Source organism: Haemorhous mexicanus, chromosome 17 (assembly GCF_027477595.1).
Source record: "Haemorhous mexicanus isolate bHaeMex1 chromosome 17, bHaeMex1.pri, whole genome shotgun sequence".
Lineage (NCBI taxonomy): Eukaryota > Metazoa > Chordata > Aves > Passeriformes > Fringillidae > Haemorhous > Haemorhous mexicanus.
In genome coordinates this window covers 14,935,265-14,960,195 of record NC_082357.1, presented here as the reverse complement: position 1 = coordinate 14,960,195, position 24,931 = coordinate 14,935,265, and the positions used below count along the sequence as shown (strand labels likewise).

At 55.6% G+C, this 24,931-nt stretch overlaps 1 protein-coding gene across 3 annotated transcripts; it reads right to left on the bottom strand.

Annotated features, from left to right (window-relative positions):
• Window positions 1-2,809: 2,809 nt before the first annotated feature.
• LOC132335357 (basic proline-rich protein-like) lies at window positions 2,810-24,407 on the bottom strand. 3 transcript variants are annotated; one of them, XR_009488647.1, is made up of 7 exons: window positions 24,277-24,407; window positions 20,199-20,298; window positions 11,523-19,346; window positions 4,631-4,664; window positions 4,453-4,547; window positions 3,105-3,269; window positions 2,810-2,993 (listed from the first exon to the last, which is right to left on the bottom strand). XR_009488647.1 is itself a non-coding variant. In XM_059861835.1 (4 exons), the coding sequence occupies exons 1-3, from the start codon at window positions 5,372-5,374 to the stop codon at window positions 3,185-3,187; spliced, it is 924 nt and encodes a 307-aa protein (XP_059717818.1). In that variant the 5' UTR covers window positions 5,375-7,212; the 3' UTR covers window positions 2,810-2,993; window positions 3,105-3,184. The 3 variants fall into 3 exon arrangements, 1 of the variants encoding a protein (XP_059717818.1); XR_009488646.1 differs by lacking the exons at window positions 4,453-4,547; window positions 20,199-20,298; XM_059861835.1 differs by lacking the exons at window positions 11,523-19,346; window positions 20,199-20,298; window positions 24,277-24,407 and having other exon boundaries at window positions 4,631-7,212.
• Between the last annotated feature and the right edge of the window lie 524 nt (window positions 24,408-24,931).

Below are 24,931 nucleotides of genomic sequence, written 5' to 3'. Positions count from 1 at the left end.
CCCGTGGGGTTGTGCCCCAGGCTGTTTGGAGCTGAAGATTCCCCACACCAGACACCAGGAGGTGGATTTTGGCCAAGGTTCCTCCAGCCCAGCCTCCCCTGTGCCCACCACCTGCCTCACCTTTTTGGGAAAAGATCCTGGGCTTGCCTCAAACCTCAGCTGGACACAGGATCTGGTGGGATTTGAGGCATCCCTGCTCCGTGGGCTGAGCTTCAGCTCTCAGGGGGTTTTGGAAAGGTGGGAAATTGATTTTGGAGAAGGTAGAAAAGGAAGATATTTTTGGGGTTCTCACCCTCAGGGTGTTTTTTGTGGCCTGAGGTGTGTCCCGTGCAGCAGAGGGTCCCGTGGAGCAGCAGGGAAGCAGAAATGTTTTAATTCCTTTAAAACCAGTGAGGTTTGCTGTGGATTTCCCTGGAGAGACCAAGAGCTTTGGAAATGGGCTTTGCCTCTCCCTCAAAGCTGCTCCTGCTCTGTCTCATCCCACCTGGGACCACCTGGGCTTGGGAATGATCCTCTCTCCCAGCCCTGGAGTGGTTTCCCCATGGATTCCCTGTTGCAATGCAGTGTGTGGAGAGAATCATTCCCAAGGCTCTGCCTCCAGCAGGGAGACCTGATGGAGCTGACTCTGATTTACTGCAACAGGGGAGGTGGGATGGGATCTGCTGCTGCCCAGAGCAGTGCTAATGGAATTCCCCCCTTTTCCCAGCCTGGAATTGCAGGGCTGGATCCAATGCCGGGCTGTTCTCTGCAGGATTGCAGCAACAACCGAGTCCTGGAGGAAAATCTCCCTCCTGGGAACACCTGTGCCTCCCTTGGCAGTGGGTTTGGTGCCATTTCTGGAGGTGTAAAGCTCCGCAGCAGCAGTTAATTTATGCATACTTTGGGTTCCCTCATTACCATTTCAGTTGGCTCGTTTACATAATAACACAGAACAGAAGATCATTTGCATAAAATTAAAAAAAGGGAGGGGAAAAAAAATCAAATAACTGAATGTTGCTTTTCTTTGGAGAGGGAGCCTGTGAAGTTATTTATACCCCAAAGTCCCGAGGAGCCGGATCCCCGGCAGGGAACCCTGCTTGCCACACAAAACACCACTTGACCACCTCAATTTATTCATGGAATATCGGCTCCCTCCGTGCAGGAGGGATTTTTTTTTCCAGCAGCTGACGGGAAATCCCCTCCCAGCTGCAGCAGGAGCAGCCCCACTCAGAGCCAGACAAAAGTCAATTCCCCCGGCTCAGCCCCGCACCTGAAGGGCTGGGAATGAGGGCTCTGCTCCTTGGAGACCAGTGCTGGGCTGGAAAAATGCTGTGGAAAAGCGCTGTTCTCTTCCAGCACTGCTGCCTGGGGGTCAGAACCTGAGCTGGGGGGGTTCACCCCCTCCCATCCCACAGCCAGCACTGAGAGCCCAAGGGAAGCTCCTTGCGGGCTTCCCGGATTTCCTGCCGTGTCCTGATGGAATCACAGGATCATTTAGGCTGGGAAACACCTCCAAGGCCGTCAAATCCAAGCTGTGATCCACCCCCACAGTGTCAGCTGAGTGCCACGTGCCAGAGGGAATCATCCCAATTTCCATGGGCAGATATTCCAGCTGGCCTTCCCGTGGCATGGCTCCACACTGCAGGTGGTGTCACCAGAACCATTGGGGTTTGGAGCTGGGTCATTTGGAATCACATTTGGGCAGGAAAGCACCTCCAAGGCCTTGGATTCCAACCTTTGACCCATCACCACCCTGTCAATCCAACCACCAGGTGCCAGAAGGAATTATCCCAATTTCCATGGGCAAATATTCCAGCTGGCCCTCCTGTGGGATGGGTCCCTGCAGGTGGTGTCCCCAGAGCCACCTGGGCAGGGTGGGGCTCTGTCTGTGGCAGCAGAGGAGCCCCCCAGCCCTGGCGAGGCCGTGGGGAAGGGAGGGAACGGGGGAATGGGATCCTTATTGAGGCCATGTGGATGTTTGGGGCAGAATTCCAAGCCTGGCAGGCTCAGAGCTGGGCCCCACCACGCCCATGGCCAACAATTCCCATTCTTGCTGGCGTTCCCAGAGGAGCCAGGGCAGCCCTTGCACGCCTGCACTCCCATTTTTCTTGGGAGCATCATGCTGAGGGACAGGGAATTCCCAGCAAAACATTGTCCCATTGTGCCCTGGATCCCAAAGGACAGGAGGCAGCTCTGGGTCTGGTTTCCCAGCTTCCATCTGCTCTGCAGGACCTTGCCAAGTTGGGCACTGCTCATCCCGAAAATCTCCAGGAGGATTGGCACTGCTGGGAACATTGTGGTGGTCAGCAGCTCCCGAGGGCTGTGGTTTAATTTCAGGGGTGGTTCCAGCAGGAATTGCTGGAATGAATCCCTCAGTGCTCCAGAGGCTTTGGATGCTCCTGGGCCAGGCTCAGCTCCTCTGACCCCAAGTCACATTCCCAGTGTCCAGAAGGATGCTGCAAGTTTGGAGACTCGGAAAATAAGGGAGGATTTGCCCTGAGATTTCTCCCCCCAAACCTTTCTCAGCCGAACCCCAGCCCTCTGCACAGCCCTGGAATTCCAAACCAGCCCCAGTTCCACGGCCCAGGCTCCCATTCCCTCATGGAACCCACGGGTCTGGCTGTGCTGGGAACAGGCACAGGGCTCTCCTGCTGGAGATTCCTCTGGGTGAGACCCCTTTGGAACTGCTTGGAGCTGGATCCAGTCAAGGGAATTCCCTTGGGAATGGGGGAACCCATCCTGCTGACAGCCTGGCCGTGCTGCAGGGAATTCCAAGGCTGTTGGATGTTGCACTCTGTATTTTTCTGACCCAGAGATGGGGTAGCTGAGAGGGGTTTGAAAAGCTTTTATTCCATTTCCAGTCTCACGTGAAGGGTGAGACCATACAGATGTCATAATTCACACCATCACAACCAGAAGTTAACTATTTCCAAACTAAAAGTCCAAAAGTTGACCACAAATCTATTTCCCACCGTTGGGAAGTGCTGTTCAAGGACACAGGACAGGTGCTCTGCCTGCAAATAACCAGAAAAATAATTATGACCATTGTTAATTGCCAAAAAATGACCCCACTCCTGGGGCTGTGACTGCCTGTACAGCAGAGCCCGGGGAGGATGCGGAATTACCTTTGCTTCAGGAAGAGAATGAGATCCTGGCTCAGCCCTGGAGCATCCCAGAGGGAATTACCAGCTCAGGTTTTGGTGGTTTATTGCCAAAAAGCAGGAGATCCGGCCCAAGCCGGGCGTTCCCTGGGCGGAGCAGGGGGCAGAGCCCGGCTGGGGCAGCGGCTCCTGATTTGCAAAGGAAATGCTGAGTAAATAATGCTCATTTGACCCGGGTGATGGGCCACCCCGTTCCCATTCCCGTTCCCATTCCTGTTCCCATTCCTGTTCCCATTCCCATTCCCCATTCCTGTTCCTGTTCCCATTCCCCATTCCCATTTAAATTCCCTTTCCCCATTCTGCATCCCCATTCCCTCTTCCCCTTCCCTTTCCCCATTCCCCATTCCCATTCCCCATCCCCATCCCCATTCCCATTCCCCATTCCCATTCCCATTCCCATTCCCCCCATTCCCCATTCCCATTCCCATTCCCATTCCCCATTCCCCATCCCCATCCCCATCCCCATTCCCCCCATTCCCGCTCTCCCCCAGCCCATCCCAGAGCAGGAGGACGATGCAGATGAGATGCAGATGAGATGCAAAAGAGAGGGACAGGGATTTGCATCCCTGGCTGGGTGCAGATGCTGCTCGGAGCGGCCCCAGGGCAGGAGGGAATTGTTTCCCAGCTCTCCTGGGGGTATCCATGTCCCTGCCGGGCCACGAGGGATTTTGGGATGTGGGATTTGTGGGATGAGGATGGAGAGCTTGGTCAGGGCAGCCCTTGAAGCTCCTGCTCCTCCCTGTGGACAGGAGGCTGGCACAGCCCTTTTATTTCATCTCCTTATCCCCAGGGGCTCGGAATTCTTACCCTGGGCTCGGGTTCTGTCCTGTGCTGCCACTCCCAGATCTGACAGGGATAATAAACCTCTCCCTGCTTTGCTGGGAAGAGTTTCCCCAGTCAGGCTGAAGGGACAACCCACTGGGCTGGGCTGCTCCAGGGCCACCAAGGCCTGGATGTCCTCCCTGTCCCTGCTCTGTGCCAGAAAACCCGGCTGGCACAGAGCTGGGAGGTGGCTGCTCATTCCCCAGCCAAGGCACAGCCCTCTTCTTTTTCCTGGGACAAATATCTCATGGTAATTGTCACTGGATTTCTGTGGGATGGGCTGCAGTGGGAAGGCAGGGACACGGCTCTGAAGGGACAGGGAAGGAAAAAGGGATGGATGCTCGGGCAGAGAGCAGATCCCAGGGGCTGAGCCACAGAATCCAAACATTTGGGTTGGAAGAGACCTTTAGAAGTCATTTATCCAGCCCCAAAACTTGTATCCAGCTGGGGATAAAGGTTGGATTACTGACTTCACATCCCAATTTCTCACCGTGTGAGGCTGTTAGGGTTTTCCCCAATTCTTCCTTTCTCCCACCCTTTTTCTCTTGGGTGGCATTGACCCCAAGCCCTGTCAGCCCAGATTTCCTGTAGAACATTTGGTGTCCAATATTCACAGAATTTCCAGAATTTCCAGAGTTCCCAGAATTCCCAGAACTCACAGAACTCACAGAACTCACAGAATCCACATCCGAGGTGAATCTCCTGCAGAGAGAAGGAAAAACCCCAGGAACTGCTGCAGCCCATCCCGAGCAGAGCCACCCAAATGACTCCATGGAAACATGTGCCCATGGCAGAGCTCCCTGAACATTCCAGGCAGGATCCTGCCTGCTCCTGGATGCCACTGCAAAAACATTCCCAAAAATCAGCCGTGACTCGCTCCAGGGACAGTGAGAATGGGGAGGTGCCGGGGGGGGCTCCTTGCTGCCCCCCACCCTCCATGCCCGGGGAATTCTCTGCCCAGGGATGGGATGGAAAAGCCAGGGATGCCCGAGGGTTGAGGGGGTCCTGCTCCCCGGCCACCCCCGCGGGGTGAGCCCAGGTTGGGCGGCTCCAGAGCTCGCTGTGCCAGGCGCCCGGCGCTCCTGGCAGCCAGCCCGGCCTCCTCCATCCCATCCTGGCTCCTGCCAGCCTGGACCCTGCTCCCTCCTCTGCAGGGCTGCTCCTCCAGCCCTGCCAGGCTGCCCGGGACCCCACGGCTCCGGTGCCCTGCGTGGGCACCAAGTGGCCCCGGGGGGTTCTTGCTGGGAGTCTGGATGGCTGCTGGGAGCTGCTTGGCCAGTTCCAGGGAAAACTCCTGGCATTCCTAGAGCCAGAGCTGGGATGGCACCGTGCAGGCTGGGAGGCACCTCCAGTTGTGCGTGTGCCGAGCCAAGAGGGATTTCTCTGCCAGAACAGCAGCTCTCCCCCTGCATCCCCCCAGAGCTGCCCAATCCATCATTTTTCCATGGGATCTCTGGCAGCAGCTCACACTGCTCCCCATCCTGGGCAGCCCCTGCTCCCAGCTGGGCTCTGGGTGGTTTCCATCCCTGGCCCTGGCCGGGCCCTGCTGGGGCTGCTGCCACCCCAGAGTCTCCTTGTGGGGGGACATTCCCAGCCCGCTGCCTGTGGTGGTTTTTCCAGCGGCTCCTGGCATCCCAGGCCAGCCAGGGCTGGGCCCTCTCCAGCCTCCAGAGAACAAGGAACTGATTCAGGAGGAAACTCAGAGTGTGCTGCTGTCCCTTCACACCTCCCCAGCCAGGCCATAAACCCCTCCAGAGCAGACCTGGAGGGCACAGAGGCGTTTTTGGGATGTGGCTCTGGCCAGTGTCACCTCACCCGTCCTGGCTCTCCTGTGTGGCTCGAGGTGGCCTCGTGCCAGCTGGGACAGCACTGGAGGGGCTCTGGGTTCACCCCAAAACAAGATGAGCAGAAAATCCTTGGGTTTGGATGGGGATCTGCAGTGGGGATCCAGAAGCAGGAGCAGAGTCCCTGCAGCCCCCAGGAGCCGTGAGCGCCGTTCAGAGCTGCCAACTCCCGGCTCCTGCAGCCCCATCTCCCAAAATTCCCCCTGGCTCCCCCACCTGAAGGCTTTACAAGACAAACACCTAATCCTGCGTGGAAATTAGAGCCACATAATATCTCTTTTCACTGCGAGCCGAGGTGTTGAGTCTGATTACAGCACACCCTGTTTGCTCTGTGCCAGGGCAAAGCCCCTGTAATTTCTCGGCCAGTCAACATCGCTGCTGCCACGAGGCTGAAAATCCACAGGCTACTGTGCAAACGAGCTAGCAAATATTAATCCACGGGAAATGATCTGGGAGGGGAGGCAGGGAAAGGGGAGGGAGGTTATTTATACCCCCTTCCCCCCCAAGAATAATAACGCCAAATTAAAAATGGAAAAAAATGAAAGAGGGGGAGGAGGAGGAGGAGGAGGAGGAGGAGGAGGAGGAGGAGGGGGTGACACATTCCTGCTGTCGCTGCTCCCTGATTTCCTGGGAGGGAAAATGTCCCAGTTCAGAGGATCCTGGAATGTCCTGAGCTGGAAGGGACCCACAGGGATCATGGAGTGCCAGGATGGATCCTCCCTGGTCTCCCAGGAGCTTTGGAGGGTGTCAGAGGTGGGTGAAGCTCCTGGTGTTGTCCTGACCTGCCCCGGGCTTCCCACAAGGACAGAGTCACTAAAAAGTGCCCTGACTCAGTTCCCCCATCTTTAAACATGAAATTTTGAGGTTTCCTAATTCCCAAGAGCATCCCAGCAGGATGGGAGGAATGGATGCTCAGTGCTGAGGGTGTCGCTGCACAAATCCCCAGCCAGGGGCTGCTTTCCCAAATTAGGGCAGTGCCTGGGGGGAACCTTTGCTGGGAGGGCTGGGGAGGCTCCCCTGGAATCCTCCCAAAATCCTCATTCCCATCTCCTCCCCAAAGCCCTGCTCAGCACCCAGCCTGCCCTCAGTGCTGGGCTGTTCCCACATGGACACCCCTCACAGACCCCCAGGAATGGATTTGGGGCTGCAGCCCCTCAGCTCCCTGCAAGCTGATGGATCAGCAGCACCTTCAGCAGGGCTCTGCAATCCAGCTCTTGGGCTCTTCCCAGGAAAAACATCACCTCGGCCTGGGAGGCAACAACAGTGACGTTGTGTGGGAAGAAGGAAAGAAGGAAAGAAGGATTTGCTTTAACCTGTGTGGGTTTGCAGGCAGAGCACCCCGGGGGCTCCAGGAGAGACAGCCCTGGAGCCAGGGATGGGATGGGATGGGATGGGATGGGATGGGATGGGATGGGATGGGATGGGATGGGATGGGATGGGATGGGATGGGATGGGATCCATGGGATGGGATGGGGTGGGATGGGATGGGATGGGATGGGATGGGATGGGATGGGATCCATGGGATGGAAAGTGATGGGATGGGATTCAAGGAATGGGATGGGATAGATCCTGCTTCTCATCCTGGTCCTTCTGCTCCCCATCCCAATCCTGTTCCACATCCTGGTTCTTCTGCTCCCCATCCCAATCCTGCTCCATATCCTGGTCCTGCCGTGCATTCTGGTCCTTCTCCCCATCCCAGACCTGCTGCTTCCCATCCCAATCCTGCTCTCCATCCCAATCCTGTTCCATATCCAGATCCTGCTCCCCATCCCAATCCTGCTCCCCATATCCAGGTCCTGCTCCCCATCCCAGTCCTGCTGCTCCCCATGCCAATCCTGCTCCCCATCCCAAACCTGCTCCCCATCCCAGTCCTGCTGCTCCCCATCCCGATCCTGCTCCCCATCCCAGCTCTCCTGCTCGGCTCCCATCCCTCCTGCCCTGCCATCCTCCCATCCCAGCCCTCCCCGGCGCTGGTTATCCCTGCCCCGGCGGCACGGCACGGCACGGCTCGGCCCGGGCTGGCCGGAGCGCTCTCCGGGGGGTGCTAACGAAGGAAAGCCAGGCCCGTGCCCTGCAGCGCCCTTCAGCCCTGGGGAGAGGCAGAGGAGGGGAGGATTGCTCCCGGCGGGGCCGCGGGGTCGCTGCTGGTGCCCGCGGTCCCACCCAGCTCCGCAGGGACCCGAATTCCATTAAAAATGCAAATTCAGCCAAGGCGGCTCCAAGGGGGCCGCAGGAGATGCCCTGGGGGCACCCACGTGTGCCCCACCACGCTCTGAATCCACGGCTGGCACATCCCTGCTCCAGACGGGATTTGGGGTTGGAAATCATGGAATTTGGGTCGGAAAGGATCACCGAGTCCAGCTGTTCTCCCACTAAACCGTGTCCCCAAGGGCCACATCCACTGTCAAATCCCTGCAGGTGACAAGAAAACGCTGGACTGAGGCTGGGCTGGTGGGGACTTTGTGTGCCCACACGGATTTTGGGGTGGGGTCCAGGCGGGATTGGGGGCTGGAGGAGCAGGGAACTGTTCCTGCAGCACTCCAGTTCTCCTTTCAGCCTCCGAGCTGCCTTGCCAAGTGTTATAAAAATATATCAGTGTGAGCCAAAACATTTAGCACTCCACTTATTACTTTAAGGTTATAGGTTAAACAAATTCCTTCTCAGAATTTACTGTGTTCATTTTAGCTTCACAACACAGCCCTGCTAGGGCTGGATATATTTCACACTGTAATTCCTCCCTTATGGATTGCAGGGGGTGGGGGGGAAAGGAGAAGAGGAAAGGAGCTTTCTAAATTTTTATGTGAACAAAAGCTACTATATAAACTAGCTGCAAACAAGTCCTCTGCAAGAGATAGTTTGTAAAACTTATTTTCCAGTAACCAATAAAAGCAGGAATGAAAGGTAAAGTTTGTTTTTACCTTACCTAATAACTGCTTTTTTTTTTTTTTTTTCCTGGGTTTTGCCCCTTTTTTTTTGGGGGGGGGGGGGAAGCTTAAAAAGAAAATAGAGGAGGTCACACTTTAGGCAAGCAGGTGGGATTGCAGCAGGGAAAGTGCAGCTCTGTGAGCTGGGCTTAAACCCCCCTTGGGTGCTGGATGGATTCAGGGAATGGGAATGGGGTGCCCAGAGAAGCTGTGGCTGCCCTGGATCCCTGGGAGTGTCCCAGGCCAGGCTGGATGGGGCTTGGAGCAGCCTGGGACAGAGGAAGGAGTCCCTGGGGTGGATCAGGGTGATCTCTAGGTCCCCTCTCACCCAAACTGTTCTGGTCTCAGCTCCATCCTGCGCTGCTGTCCCCATGGGTGTCACAGGGAAATGCTGGAGGCAGCTCCAGGGTCACAGAATCCCAAAATGGTTCAGGTTGGAAGGAACCTCAAATCCCACCCAGTGCCACCCCTGCCATGGCAGGGACACCTCCCACTGTCCCAGGCTGCTCCAAGCCTTGTCCAGCCTGGCCTGGGCACTGCCAGGGATCCAGGGGCAGCCCCAGCTGCTCTGGGAATCTGTGCCAGGGCCTGCCCACCCTCCCAGCCAGGAATTCCTTCCCCAAATCCCATCCTTCCCTGCCCTCTGGCAGTTTAAATCCATCTCCCCTTGTCCTGCCACCATCAGTCCCTATAAAATCCCCTCTCCCTCTTTCAGAATCCCCCTCCTGGAACCGGGAGGGTTTTCCCCTGGTGCTCCAAGCTGCTGCTCTGGTTTCTGTGGAACAGACCTCAACAAAAGGGCTAAAAAATACAACAACAACAACAAAAAACCAACCCCATCAGGTCCGGTTCACATTTGGGGTTTGGATTTCACCTCGGAGGGGAGGGAAGAGGGAAATCAGACATGGAGGTGTCGTGTCTGTGAGCTCATAAACCGGGGCCAGCAGCTTGAAGATGGAGGAGCTGAGGGACTGTTTAGAGGTTTCCATCACCAAAATGAGGAGGTGGAGGAAGTCTGGATGATAGTAACCCCATATTAAAAAATTCTGCCCTGTCAACAGGCGAGGAACTACACGGTGGAAATCCGTCTGTGCCGCTGGAACTGGGAAACCAGATGTCTCCGAGCAATAACTGTCCTGGGAAGGACGACAGGAACATGTTTGCCTTGGGTTAGGGGGGAAAAAAAAACCCCTAAAAAAATCCCAGCCGTGGTTTCAATTAAAACAGCTCGACCCGAATATTGCTGCTATTAATGGGATGTGCAGCTGTGACAGCACCGGGGAGTGTCCGTGTGCAACATCTGCAGCCGAGGAGCTGCGAGGCTGCTCAGGGCTCTGCCCACGTGGAAGGGGAGATCCAGGCCTGGCAGAGGCTGGGGGCACAGCAAACTGGGCCTAACTGGGGAAAAGAGGGGGTTTGGGGGTGTGGAATTGGGAATACGGCATGAGCTCCAGGCTTGGGTGCTGCAAGAGGAGAAAGCACTTTGCTGCTTTGCCAGCCCTGGGAGAAGCAGCACTTGGGCTCCTTGCAGCTTTTGAGCTGTGTCTAATAATCCTAAAGCCAATCCTAACTTGCAGTGCTGGGATGGGAGCTCATAAACCGGGATTTGCACAGCAGGAGCTGCCCCCACCCTCTCAGGGAGTGTTGCCCTGCAGTGTGGAAGTTCTGGGAAGCAATTCCTGGGGTTTCTGTGCCCTCTGAGGGGAGGCAGGCTCGGGAGGAGAACCCAGAGCCGTGTCTGGGATGGTGGGCAGGAGCTGCTTGCTGAAAACAGTCCTGGAACCGTGGGATTTGGGTTGGGAATCATGGAATTTGGGTTGCAAAAGATCACTGAGCCCAACTGTTCTCTCAATAAACCCTGTCCCCAAGGGCCACATCCACTTTCAAATCCCTGCAGGTGACAAGAAAATGCTGGAATGAGGAGGAAGGTGTGCAGGGAGGAGGGAAGCTCCAGCCCTGCCCTCTTTGCATCCTGGTTCCTCTCAGAGAAATGGGAACCTGGGATGAGGAAGGAACAGGGATGGAGCACAGGGCTGTCCCTGCCCACCCCCTCAGCTCTGACCAAACCCATCCATCCACATCCCTTTGTCAGAGGCAAAGCACAAAAATCTCCCCATTTTTCCATCCAGACTTGTGCCCCAGTGTCCCCAACCTCCTGGGACACCCCTGCTCTGTCCCACCCCATTCCTGATTAGCACAAAACCATCCAGGATTTTCCATCCAGATCTGTGCCCCAGTGTCCCCCAGTGTCCCCAAACTCCTGGGACACTCCTGCTCTGTCTCACCCATCCCTGCTCAGCATAAAACCATCCAGGATTTTCCATCCAGACCTGTGGCCCTCAGTGTCCCCCAGTGTCCCCAGCCTCCTGGGACACTCCTGCTCTGTTCCACCCCATCCCTGCTCAGCACAAAACCCTCCAGCATTTTCCATCCAGACCTGTGGCCCTCAGTGTCCCCCAGTGTCCCCAGCCTCCTGGGACACTCCTGCTCTGTCCCACCCCATCCCTGCTCAGCATAAAATCCTCCAATTTCTCCACGCAGATCTCTGCCCCTGTGTCCCCCACGGTCCCCAGTGGCTCTGTCCCACCCCATCCCTGCTCAGCACAAAACCATCCAGCCTTTTCCATCCTGTCCCCAAGCTCCTGGAATGCCCCTGCCCTATCCCTGCTCCGTGCACAGACCCCTCCAACTTTTTCCATCTAGATCTGAACCCTCATCTTCCTCAGCATCTCCAAACTCTGTCCCACCCCATCACTGCTCAGCACAAAATCCTGCAATTTCTCCATGCAGACCTGTGCCCCGGTGTCCCCCGGTGTCCCCAGGCTCCAGGAGCACCCAGCCCTGTCCCAGCCCGTGGGTGAGTGCGTGCCTGCCCTGCTTTGGAGTTTCCAGCCCGGGCCAGGAGCAGTGTAATGTCTGTCTGCTTTTCCTGCTTGTCTCGCTCCAAGGAGCCGCGTGTTCCTCCCTGCCCGCCTTCCTGGGGCTGCACAAGGAGCACGAGGAGCTCTCTGCAGCAGCAGTGGCGACTTGGCCGGGCTCCAAGGGGACCCTCAGCCACTTCATTTGCAGGGGCTGCAGCCGGAGCCCGCCGGGGGAGCCGTTCCAGCGCTCAGACGCCTGCGCCGGGCTCTCATTTCTACCTCATTAACTTTACAGTTTGACAACTTCACAAGGCACGAGGACTTCTGTGGGGATTGCTGCCGCACAGCCCGGTGGCAGACGCCGTCTCCCAGGCCGGGGTGACCTCATGCACCGCTGCAATGGGTTTTCCTGCAGCCCTGGGCTGGCAGGGGGTCCCGGGGGTCCCCTGGCTGCCGTCACGGCTCCTCCAGGTGAGGCCTGGCCATGGTCTCGCACACCAGCGCCGGCTCCTGCCCCGCTCTGCCCAGACAAAGGGAAAGTTAGTTAAAATTAATTAGCTCTCTAAAAGCAGCAGAGGACCCAGTGCCCTCTTCCCAGTGTTCAGCGGTCTCGGCACAGACGCCGAATTAAAAGCTCTGTTTTCTTTTGCCGTAAAGAAAACGACTCTGAGGCGCGCGGGGAGAGGCGCAGGGTTGGAAACACAACTTTTATAACCTTTCTTCTGTTTATGAGGATGGTTTAACCTTTCAGACTTTCCAAAAGCTCGTTGCACAAGCCCTGTCTGGGCCGGCTGGGGCCTTGTGCCGTGGCAGGTGACTCAGGATGGGCTGGAGCAGCACGGAGGGAGGAGGAAGAGCGGTGAAACACAAACACCCGGAGCTGGAGAGACTCAGGAAAAGCCCAGAAGCAATAGCTGGGAAAGATTATAAATTCTCATGCTCCAGTGCTCTGCAAAGCTCCAGTGAACGGGGGGAAGGACGGCCTTTCCCTTCTGGACACGTTGGCTGCCTGCTCGATGTTCCTCCCAGCTGGCCTGAGCGGCTCCTGAAGGCCAGGGAGACCCAGCTTGATTAAATTCCTCCCTCCCAGCCCAGCGTGGGGACTCCAGCAGGAGCTGGTTTGTTCAGGAGGCAGTGCATCCATCCCTGCCCGGGATTCTGGATCCAGCCTGGGCTGGTGGAGGTTGGGAATGCCGGGCTGCAGTGACAGCCCTGAGGCTGGCTGTCCCTGCTGAGACCCGAGGCAGCAATGCCAGCTTGGCACAGTGACCCAGATTGAGCCTGCAGAGCCCCTGAGCAGCCCAGGCTGATCCCACAGCTCAAGGAAACGCAGGAAACCCAGGAACTGAACTGGGCCAACGCCTCTCACGTGGTGCTCAGCAGGGAAGGCATGCAGAGCTCTCTGGAAACCTCCCTGTCCCCCTGTTCGTCTAAGTTCTTCTAAGCCTTCTGATGTTTACATTTTTGTAATAGAAATCTCAGGCACATGTCGTGTAAATAATGATTGTTTTACATTCTTTTCTGGAGGAGAAATGTGATGGACTGTTAGTTTGACCAGTGTCATTAGAGAGGTGGCAATTTCACCCTCCAGTCCAGGGTCACTTTATATCGAGGTGGAGAAATAAACTTCCTCCTTTTTACCTTGAAAGTTTCATAGTGTGTGTCGTTCACCTCGTGTCCTATTGTGACACCTCCCCACGTTCCTCTGCCACCCAAAGCCACATCCTGGAGAAATCCCACTGGGAACGTGGACAGGACAGTTGTTTGAGGGGCTGCTGCATGGGATGAGAGCAGGATCACGAGAGGGAACACGGGGAGGTCATGGAGGGACTGGAGGAAGGTGAGGAGGAGGAGGAGCAGAACGTGCAGGGTGTCCAACAGAGGAGCTTTGTTTGGCACCACCAGAGGTGTGGAGCAGAGGGTTCTTCCTGGTAGAGGAACAAGTGACAGGGTCAGGTCCTTGCTCGACCTGAGAGAGATGAGATTAGATAAGAGCCTGTCCACGCAGTGCCAAACCTGCAGCTGGCACTGCCCAGAGGGGTGGGAGCCATTCCTGCCATTCCCAAATCCCTGCAGCGTGCAGGAGTCCTCTCCTCCCCCCGTGGGAGCCCAGCAGGAGCTCTGTCCTGCAGGATGAGTGGAAGGTGTGATCCCCTGGCCATCCGTGGAGCAGAACCCACGCTGGGAGTCCCTCATTAGGAACAGCACAATTCCACTTGGGAAGATTCAGAGGCAGGAGATAAAACGTGGGGCACAACCCCCTGCAGATACAAAGTGATTCTATTTTCCCTTTCCTCCAAAAGGAGATCAAAGAGGCGTTTGATGGAGTTAAAACTTGGGGCCAGCTCTTTTGATGGCATAAATTGACTTCCCTCCAACTCAGTGCAGGTGAGAATTTGGCTTTATCTATTCAAATAAAAGCTGGTGCAGCTCACAAGGTTATAAACTCAGCGAGGCAGGATTATTGTTACAGCAAACAGCTCTGAGCTGCCAAAATGGTTGGAGTTAGATGGGAATCAGGATAGAAAAGGTCATGGCTGTAACAAAAACGGGAGTATCAGGCTGGATTAGTTCACCAGCAGGCCAACAAAGGGATGGGGTGCTTGGAAAAATGTGGTGAATCCCTGCAAGCCTTTGAAAGCAGCCCCTGCTCAGCCACAGTTTGCTGCTGGTTGGGCACGAATGCCCACGAGGTGAATTTCATGGAAATTCTTCCCCTGCCCCGAGCCAGAGCGGGGCAGGCTCCTGATGAAATCTTGGCTCTCCCTCGGTTTTATTCCCCAGGCTGAGCTGGGGTTTGGGGGGCAGCAATCCCTGCCTTGGAGCTCACCCCTGGCAGGCTCCTGCTGCAGCCTGGTTTGGGGTCTCAGCAGGCTCTGTTTTCTGAGGAATCACAGCTCTACGTGCCAGCAGCTCCTCTGCCACCAGCAGGGACAGGGATGTCCTTCCTTCCCTCGGCACGCAGCAGATCCCTGGCCTTGGGGTGCCCTGGCTTTGTGGATAAACAGCTTGGGAGTTCCCAAAGCTGCGTGGTGGGGCTGAACCGCCCTGGAGCTGGGGTCTGGGGAAGGCTGAGCACCCCCAGTGTCCCTGTGCTGGGGCAGTCTACGCCCTGCCACCTCCTCACCAACCAAACCACGGCCCTGAGCGCCACATCCAGTGCTGCTTGAAACAGGTGCAGGGATGGTGACTCCACCCCTCCCTGGGCAGACATTCACAGCCACCACCTGGCCACACCAAGCAAGAATCACCTGGGACAAGCAGCAGTTTCATTGTGGAATGGCTGGAAAGCCGTTGGGAAGTTCTGGTTTCCCTCGCTTGGGGCAGCTGAGATTGGGATAATCCATCCAGGGACTCAAAGTGGGTATTCCCAAAGAATGGCTCAGATGGGAGCTCTCAGGAGGCCTCAAAGGAAAAAAGGAAAAAGCTCACCCTACCCAAACTTGGTTAAAAAGCCTCCACTGCCCTCCTCAACAGCAGAATTTTAAAGACCCATTTGGAATTGTTGATTCCTTTTGTAACACAGATCTGTGCACGAGGGATGTCGCTGGTGCCACGTGGATCCCAGCACCTTTCCAGTCCCCTCATTTCCACCCCACCGTGCCCTGCCCTGCCTGGGGCCCTGCCCCTCTCCCTCACACAGCTGACACTCAGTCATGCAGCAAATTAAACCTGCAGGAAGATGTTTCCAGCTGCTCCCAATTAATTGGGTCGCCCGATCCTGCGTGGCTCCGTCGTTCCGGTGGCACGGTGGTGGCATCACCCGTGGCCTGGGGACACTGCCACTGCTGGGGAAGCCCAGATCCATCCAGCTCCAGCAGCCCCTGCTGCTCTCTGCTGTGGGAGTGAAAGGGTTTGGGCACTCATTCCAAAGCCCCAGATTGTGTTAAATTGGTTTCTATTACTGTGAGGAGGTTCCTCGGTCTGTGTCTGCCTCCCGTGCTCAAGGCAGATCCTGGTGGGGCAGACTCCAGCCAGGACCAACTTTACAGGAGAGGGATCCCCTGCAGATGCAGCTTGGACAGAAATTTAGGTTGGATTTGATGATCCCAGAGGTTTTTCCAAGCTAATTGGTTCTGTGATTCTGTGGAAATCAAAAGGATGAGCACAGGCTTTCCTGACAGACCCTGGAGAATCTTCCAGGGCCTGAAGGGGCTCCAGGAGAGCTGGAGAGGGACCTGGGACAAGACCTGGAGGGACAGGACACAGGGAGTGGCTTGACATTAACAGAGATTAAGATTAGGTGGGATTTTGGGACGGAATTCTCCCCTCTGAGGGTGGGGAGGGGCTGGGATGGGATTCCCAGAGCAGCTGTGGCTGCCCCTGGATCCCTGGAAGTGCCCAAGGACAGGACTGGGAGCAGCCTGGGACAGTGGGAGGTGTTGGGGTCGGAACTGGAGGGGTTTTAGATCCCTTCCCAACCCAAACCATTCCAGGATCCCACGGGGTGGTGCTGGCTGGGCTCTGGTGACCTCTCCCATGAGCCTCAGCAGGGTCTGGATGAAATCAGCCCTCAGTGAATCCCTGGATCTCAGTGCAGGGAGGAATCTCAGATTCTCCTCAATGTTCCAAGCCATTCCAGCTCCTGCTGGAAGGAGTTCAGGCCTCATTTCTCCCAATAACTTCTCACTCAGCACCTCCCTGCTCTGGGTACCACCGTGCTCCCACTTCAGACGCCGGGGAATTCTCTGGGAATTCTCCATTCCCGCCCAGCCAGCTCCTCTGCTCCCTCAGTTATTCCCGTCTGCTCCCTTCTTTATTCCCCACGATCCACCAAGAGTTAAAGGAGAAGAAAACATTTGGCTGGTGGTGGTTTCCAAAGCCTCATTACAGCTGAAATCAAGTAACCACTAAATCTTGTGTGGTTACAGAGGTCACTGCTGTTCTGGCACGGCGGCGCCAATCCCGGGGCAGGAATTTCGCTTCCCTCCCAGGAAAAGTGAGCACAGAGTTGAAGGGATGACAAGGAGCAGCCTCGTGGGGACCACAGGGGCTCTTTCATGCCTGCAGATCCCAAGATTTCCCCACTGGAGCAGGGACAACTCTCTGTGTCTCCAGGCTCTGGCTCCGCCGCTCCGGTGGGGAATTTCAGAGGGATTTGCCACCAACTTGGAGACTTCCCTGGCTGTCCTGTGGAATAAGGAGGAATTCCTTGAGTGTGCACAGGGATGGAGCCCAGCCAGGAGAAGGCTGAGCCTTGTGATGGCAGTGTTGGGAATGCTGGGGGTGTGTTTGGGTACCCCAGTGTTGCTCCAAGCCCTGCTCCTGGAGGGATGGGAGCTGGGAATCGGGGAGCTGCCACTCCAGAGGTGCAGCAGAAGATGAAATTTTCCAGTGGCCAGAGGATTCCTTGTCCCAGAAGAGGCTGCATCCAGGGATTTGCAGGCTGGACAGAGAGGCTGAAGTTGGTGGGAAAATTCCTTCCCAGCTGGAGTGTGTTACCAGCTCCAGAGTGGATCTCCCAGGGCAGGGAGCTGGGATATTCCATTTCCACAGGGCTGAAGGCTGGGAGAGGATGGAGCAGGGCATGGAGAGCCTGGCAGTGCCACCCATGGGGTTTTAGTACCAGCAGAACTTTGGAGAGTCCCAACACAGCTGGAATTTGGGAGGGTGGAGCTGCCCACCCAAGCTCCAGAAGAGCCAGGGATGCTCAGGGCAGAGCAGTGGATCAGTGAAATCCCCGGAAAGGCTGGAGCAGACGTTCACTCCCTTTTCAAACAGCCTCAATTCCATCCCCTCCATCCCACGCCAAGGGAATCAATCCCAGCTGGATCGTGTGGGCTGTGAATGGAGAGGGCTGCTCGGGGTGGCTGAGCTGATCTGCTGGAAACTCACACCTTTAATTAGCTGGAATTAATTGTCTCGAGTGCCGCCGCGCGCACACAGAGCGGGCTGGGGATTGAGAAGGAACATTCCAGAGGCAGCTCTGTTCCCTTCCCTCCTGCTCAGGAATGCCACCAGGGCTGATTTATTTCAGGGGTGAGCTGCAAGGACTGAAATGAAACACGTGCCACACCAACAATGATGCACCTCATTTAAATGTTCCCTTCTTAATTAAACCTGGGTAATTGCGCTGTGCCCTTTTATTGCCCTCCCGGGGCAGCGTGCTTGTAAAGTCACTTCACACACACTCAGCTCCTGCTCTCGGCTTCTCCAGCTCCTCCTGCCCCACCTGGGCTTTCCAAGAGGGATGGTTTGGTCCCAGGGCAGTCGGGATGCAGTGCAGGGACACAGGGAGCAAGCAGAGTTTGGGATATTGGGAAGGAATCCTTCCCTGCGGGGTGGGGAGGGGCTGGGATGGAACTCCCAGAGAAACTGTGGCTGCCCCTGGATCCCTGGAAGTGTACAAGGCCAGGCTGGATGGGGTTTGGAGCACCCTGGGATGGTGGAAGGTGTCCCTGCCCACGGGGAGCCTCTCTGGTCTGTATTTTGAGTTCTGGGGGGAGTTTAAGACCAGCTTTGCACTCAGTTTAGACCAAGAACCTTTGAGAGCAGCCTTTGGATGGAGACCTTGGGCAGTTTTTGCTCCTTCCAGAGGAAGAACTTCCCAGATGTGCTTCCCACGGAGAGGATTCATGGAACCACAGCCTGGTTTGGGCTGGGAGGGACCTTTGGGATCACCCTGCCACGAGCAGGACTCGCTGCCCTGGCCCAGGCTGAACAGCTCACTGCCAGCAAACCCTCACCCCTGCTGTCCCTTCCTGACCTTTGCAGCAGCCATGGAAGGAGGAAACCTCCCAGGAGGAGCGGGGCTGCTCCTTCATGGAATCCCAGCCCTGGAAGTGCAGCAATTCCAAGCCATCCCTGGGGGAGACAGGCATGGCCGAGCTCCGGGGACACCAGAAGGTGACAAAGGCACCACTCCCAGTTTTGGGAAAGCTCCTCCTGCCCATCCTGTGCCCATCCTGCCTCTCCATGCCCTGCAGCCACAAGGCCCCTTGGCTCTGCTGTTTGCCCTGGCACAGCTCCAGGTGGGATCAGGGCAGGAACAGCATTCCCTGCCCTTCCGTGTCCCATTTGTTTGGGCATCATCCCGGGCTAATCCCCAGTTAACGACTGCAGGATGATGCTGCCCAGGAATGAAAGAGCACCTTTGTGCCTGCTCCAGCTCAGCACTTCCAGAGCAGCATCTCAGGGCACGCTGCGTGGGCAGATGGAGCACAGCAGGAATTCTGCATCCCGTGGGAGAGGCTCTCCCACCAAGCCAGCACGGGTGGGTCCAGCAGTGCCTTTCTCTCCTCTGTGGTTTTGGGGTTGGTTTTGTTTTCACAGCTAATTTCCAAAAGCCTTGGTGGGGATCAAAAGGGCTCAGCAAACTTTGACGTTCATTTTTTGGCCAGTCCTGCACAAAATTCGTCAGCTCTGCCATGTGAACTTCTGCTCTTTGAACTAAAGGGGGAGAGGAATTCCAGAGCAGGAACAGTCTGGATTTGTTTTTTATAGGAGCAGGAACATAGGAAAGGCACAACTCCTCAAAGTACTCGTGGAATCCTGGAATGGTTTGGGTTGGAAGGGACCTTCGAGCCCATCCAGTTCCACCCCAACACTTTCCACTATCCCAGGTTGCTCCAAGCCCTGTCCAACCTGGCCTGGAAATGTTTTCCTGGTTCCTTGGACACTGCAGGTCCTCAGGGTGAGCATCTGTCAGAGCTGCAGGACATTCACCTGTTTCACAGGCAGAGCAGCCTCTTTTCTTTCATATCTTCCTCATCATTCCAGTTTTTGGGAAGTTTTTGTAGTATGGGAATGATCCCTCTGGAGACAGAAGAAAAAGAAGGATGTGAGAAACAGGAAAAACAGAATAAATCTCATCATAGATGATGAGAGCCTGCAAAAGAGGGATTAAAGAATTATTGTAGACTTTAACTGGAATTCTGCTTTATATCTTTGGGATACTTTACAGATACCAGTTAATTCCAATCCACAGCATCCCTGGAAGAAAGAAACTCAGTTTTTAGGTGGGATAAGTTTTAAAGCAGGAAAAGAAACCTGAGAGATGTGGGAGCAGATTTTCCTCTCCATTTTCTCCTTTCCTTTCCCTTTCCTTCCCTTCCCTTTCCCTTCCCTTTCCTTCCCTTCCCTTCCCTTCCCTTCCCTTCCCTTCCCTTCCCTTCCCTTCCCTTCCCTTCCCTTCCCTTCCCTTCCCTTCCCTTCCCTTCCCTTCCCTTCCCTTCCCTTCCCTTCCCTTCCCTTCCCTTCCCTTCCCTTCCCTTCCCTTCCCTTCCCTTCCCTTCCCTTCCCTTCCCTTCCCTTCCCTTCCCTTCCCTTCCCTTCCCTTCCCTTCCCTTCCCTTCCCTTCCCTTCCCTTCCCTTCCCTTCCCCACGAGGAGAACTCCAGGAGGATGAAACACTGATAACAAAACCAAGATAAACTCTGGGATTTTCTCTCCCATTCCTTTCCCTCCCAGCTCCCCTGGATAAGAGCAGCCACGAGGTGCCCTCCATGCCAAGATGGGATTTCTCTGCTCTTCCCTCAGCCCACGGGGCTGGGACAGCACACGGAGTAATTAATTTTGACTTACAGAAGCTGGATTAAATTGGATCGAAAGGGGTGAAAATAGGATTAGGAATGGAGTTTAGCCAAGAGCAAACAGAATTAAAGCTCACAGAGAGCAGCTCAGCACAGCTGATGGCAGTGATGGGATGAGAGGAGACAGCCTGGCACATTTCAGAGGGGTTGTGGCAGAGACTGGAACCCAGTGCCCGACTGGATGGGGGAGAATTCAAAAATAAAGTATTTTTAAAATTGTTCTTGTCAGATTTCTTGATGTTTCCAAGGATTAATTTGAAAACAATAGTGCAGAACAAGCAGGAGTCTCCCTAAACCCCGGCCCACATAAAAGTGTGCAGGGCTTTCAACACATGCCCCGAAATCTAATTAGTCTGGGATTATGCCTGTCACAAATCATCAGAGCTGGAAGGATCCTTAGCAGGAAAACCAACTCCTCTCCCTGAAATCCTCCTTGCAGAGCCTGGAGACAAACCAGGCTCGGAATTTCCATTTCCATCTCTTCCATGGTGAGAATTCCTGGGACTCCTCTGAGTCCCCATCCACTGACTGGGCCTGGAAATTCTTGGCTTTGGGTCTGGCTTAGCAGGGAATGAGGAGCTGGCTCTGCTGGGCCCAGTCTGGGAATGGGTTTGGCCTCCCTGATGGCTGCTGCAGGTCCTGAGCTCCTTTCCCACTCTTGATCCCAGTGGGAATCCTGTGCACTAACCTGGAGCAGGTCCTGCTCTTCCCTTGTCTAACCCAGAGGTGCCCAGACCTGGATTTGCTGAGAAACATCCCTAAAACAGGAATGTCCAACCTCTGTAGGATACCTTGTGGCTTCCCCTGCCAACTGCTGAGCACAGAGCTTTACATCCCCCTCTCCCTGGATTTACATCCCTCTCTCCCTAAATTTTTATCCCTTTCTCCCTGGATTCTTATCCCTCTCTCCCTGCCTTTAGATCCTTTTCTCCCTGGATTTTAACCCCCCTCTCTCCCTGGATTTATTCCCCCCACATCCAGGGAAGCTCACAGCCTGAGGGTTCTCAGCGTGCCCAGTGAGCTCAGAATTCCCTTCCCATGCAGGAATCCTGCTCCTGCAGCCTGGGGAGCCACCCAAACCAGGGATTTCTGTGTTTTCCCCAGGATTTCCCTGGCTGCTGGCACTGCTTGGTGCCCTGCTCCGGGGGAGATGCTCCACCAAGGTTTTCTTTGCTCCAAGCTGGCCCAGAACATTCCCAAGAAACCTCAGGGCTCCCAGGAGGAGCAGGATGTTGTCTCAGGTGACACAGCCACTGCCCCACAGCCCAGGGCTGTCCCTCCTCCCCTTCCCCACGGGAATGGCCATAACCAACAGGGAAAAGGGCTTGGAAAAACAAACAGGATTGAAAACCCCTCGGAAAAGCAGCTCCTTAAAGCTGAGATGGGCTCCAAGCTCCCCCAGCTTGGAGGAGCCTCCACCTCCTTTACTGCCAGAACCTTTCCTTCCCCTGGTTGCTGAAGAGCTCTGCAGGTGTTCCCTCCCATCCCTGCCTGGGAGGATCAAAGCCGGGGATCTGGCAGGCTCAGCAGGGATTTGTTCCTGCTCTGACCCACCTGGGAGCCAGGGGAGGCTCTGGGGGCAATTCCAGGGGACAGTGTGGGCACAGCCATGAATCCCAGCTCCCCAAAATCCCCACGAGGCTCTCAGGGGCTGCTGGGGCATCTGGCTCAGCTCTACTTCCCTGGGTGGTCCCTGGATTCTGCCAGGGCTGGAGTCTGGAGCTGCATTGTCCTAAAACTGCCCCAAAAGCAGCGTGGGGAGGGGACTCGATGTCACCAAGTCACCCACCCTGGTGGCCTCCACGCTCCCCATCCACAGCAGGGATGCCCAGAATTCTGCTGGATGGAGCCAATTCCAGATTTCTGTTGGATGCTCCCAATTCCTCCTCCCGTGCTCAAAGGAATTTTCAGCCCTGGAATGAAATCCTGGCCTCTCTGGAGTGTGGCACTGCAGGTTTCCCAATTCCACAGATTTTCCTCCATCTCCTGGTGCCCAGGAGCTGCTCCCAGGAGCAAAGGATGCCAAGGGCACCAGGCTCATCCTCTTTTCCCAGGATCTGGGGAACAAATGGCCCAGGACTCACCCTTGGTTAGCTGCAGGGGAAGGGGAGGGGGTTAATTTGATTTTTTCTCTGTTTTTTTTTTTTGTCTCATCGCTCCAAGGCAGTTCAGATCCCTGTCACTTTTCCTTCCTCTTCCCAGCCCTCTGCCTCCCCCTTCTCCTCAGAAGGTAACAGTATCCCTGCTCAGACATGCATTCCTTTCTAATAAGGTATTGTGCCTCTATTTGTGCATCTTAGGTGCAGTGTGAGGCAGCTGCTGCTCCGCAGGGCCCTGGTGAGGAGCAGAAAATCCAATCCAGCCTGGAATGCGCGGGTGCAGCCGGACATCTGCGCCCAGCCAGCTCCCCTGGGAGCTCTTCCCAGCTCCTTGGCTGCTCTGGAATGGGATTGGGGGTTGTTTGGGGTGCCACAGGTCAGGCAGGGGTGTAGATCTGGATTTTGGGAGTTCTCCTGGGCTCGGGTGTTTGTAGGGATGGGGCTTGCTTGGGCAATCCAGCCCTGGTGCAGTGGATGTGGATTCGTGGAATTACAGAAGGGTTAAAAAGGACCTTAAAGATCATTCAGTTCCAACCCAACACCTTCCACCATCCCAGGCTGCTCCAGCCTGGCCTTGGACACTGCCAGGGATCCAGGGGCAGCCACAGCTGCTCTGGGAATCTGTGCTGGGGCCGTCCCCACCCTCCCAGCCAGGAATTCCTTCCCAACATCCCACCTGATCTTAATCTCTGTTAATGTCAAGCCATTCCCTGTGTCCTGTCCCTCCATCCCTTGTCCCCAGTCCCTCTCCAGCTCTCCTGGAGCCCCTTTAGGCCCTGCAAGGTGCTCTGAGGTGTCCCTGGCTCCTTCCCTTCTCCAGGTGAGCACCCCCAGCTCTCCCAGCCCTCGGGCTCTCTCCACCCCCTCCATGTCCTTCCCAAACTGGGACACGTGCCCCAGGGGGTGCCTGTGGGGTGAGACCCCCAGATTGCTGCCTTGTGCAGCAGATTGAGGATTTTGGCTGCTCCCAGCTGCTCGGGGCAGGTGTCCCCTGTCCCATCCCTGCCCGGTGCCACCCCGGTGACACCGTGACCAACGTGACACCAGGAGCCAGCTGGGACAGGGAATTTTAGCAGCTCTTTTGGGATTAAGCTGTTTCAGACCCCACTGCTTGCCAGGGCCACCTTTCCCCAATGATTTTCAGAGCAAGAAATCCTTCTCCTGCCCAGCAGCATTCGCAGGGTGCTCCTGTGGCTCTGCAGGGAGGATCCAGGGTGACTCTGCTTTCCCTTGGGAAAATCCCTGGATTTGTTCCTGCTGACCTTCATGTTCTGAAGTAAACAAATCCCTTTGGGGAGGGGGGGAAAAAAAAAGCTCCTTAAAATCAGGATTTAAGAAAACTCCAAAACTCCACAGGGATGTGGAAGGACCAAGTACAAAAGTTCTTTAGGTTTTTTGGGCAGTCACAGCTTCCCTGTGAGTATCAGACCTGAACACCACCCTAAATCCACTCCCAATTTCCTATCCCACTTTTGTTGCCATTTCCATGAATTTGGTAGCCCAGAGTGACATTCATGACCCCATCCCTCAGCTCCTCCAAGGCCTCTGTTTCACCCAAAACACCACAACATCATTATTAATTATTATTATTATTATTAGAGCCACCCTGTGCTGACCTGTGGCCTTTCCCCTCTCACATCCCGAGCTGCTGGAGGTTTTTTTGGAGATCGATCCAGGGGGGCACCTGCACCCCGGGCGGGGTCAGGGAAGAACTTGGAGGGCTCATCAAAGAGCTAATTAATGACCCTGCTGCCGGCGAGGGAGCCCCGGGCAGGGCCAGCAGGGCTCTGCCATCAGCCCTCCCTCCCTGATTAGCTCTCGCTAATGAGGCTGAACTCTGAACCCGCGGGAAGGGGGGATCGGCTCCCTCCGGGAGGATCCCGGGGATCTGCCCGGCAGGACGGGGTTATCTCCCCTCCGCCCCCCAGCGCAGCCCAGCTGCCGGAGCTGATTAATTGGCCACTTCCAAAGCCCGGCCTGATTAATTAGCCACTTCCAAAGCCGCTCCAGCCTCCGCCAGGAACCAGCAGATAGCCCCCATTAACCCTTTCAGCACCTGGCACTCCGCGGAAGGGGTTGGAGATGTTCCAGAAGCAGGGAATGAATCCGGGTTTGGGGGTGAGCTGCCCCAGGGATGCACAGTCCTTGAATCTCTGCATCCTCCCTCTGCTGCAGCTCTTGGGCTACCAAATCCCTGGGGGTGGCAACAAGAGGGGGACAGAAAATTGGGGGTGGAGTTAAGGTGGAGTTCAGGTTTGCCACCCTGGTACTGGCACAGGTGATTCCCAAGAAGAATTTTTGTGCTTGGCCCTTCCAAATCCCTGTGGAGTTTTCTTAAATCCTGATTTTTGGGAGCATTTTTTTTTTTCCCCAAAGGGAGAAAATTTAAAAGCAAAAAAAAAATTACATTTAGCTCAGAATGCTGGGTTTGTGTGGTAAATAAAATGCAGCTCAGCAATGAGCCTGATATCTGTATTTTTCCAGGAATTGGGGATTGTTCTCAGTGTCCATCAGATTTAGCCATTCCTAGGGACAGGAATTCTATAGGAACAAGCAGTGCCCTTGGAATTGTGAGCTGCAGACACCAGCAGGAAGAAGCAGGGAATGATTGAGGTGTGCTGTGGGTTCCTGAAGACTTAAACCCGAGGAGTTTCTCCCCAAAAATCTGCTCCAGCTCAGGCAGGGCTCCTGAGCTGGTGTGGAAAGGAATG

Coding starts and splice junctions, on each gene's coding strand:
- LOC132335357 (XM_059861835.1), bottom strand. CDS start 5,374: ATGCAGGGGGAGAGCTGCTGTTCTGGCAGAGAAATCCCTCTTGGCTCG. Junction 4,548..4,630: donor ATGTGGATTCTGTGAGTTCT/GTGAGTTCTGTG, acceptor AATGTTCTACAG/GAAATCTGGGCTGACAGGGC. Junction 3,270..4,452: donor AACCCTAACAGCCTCACACG/GTGAGAAATTGG, acceptor TTTGCAAATCAG/GAGCCGCTGCCCCAGCCGGG.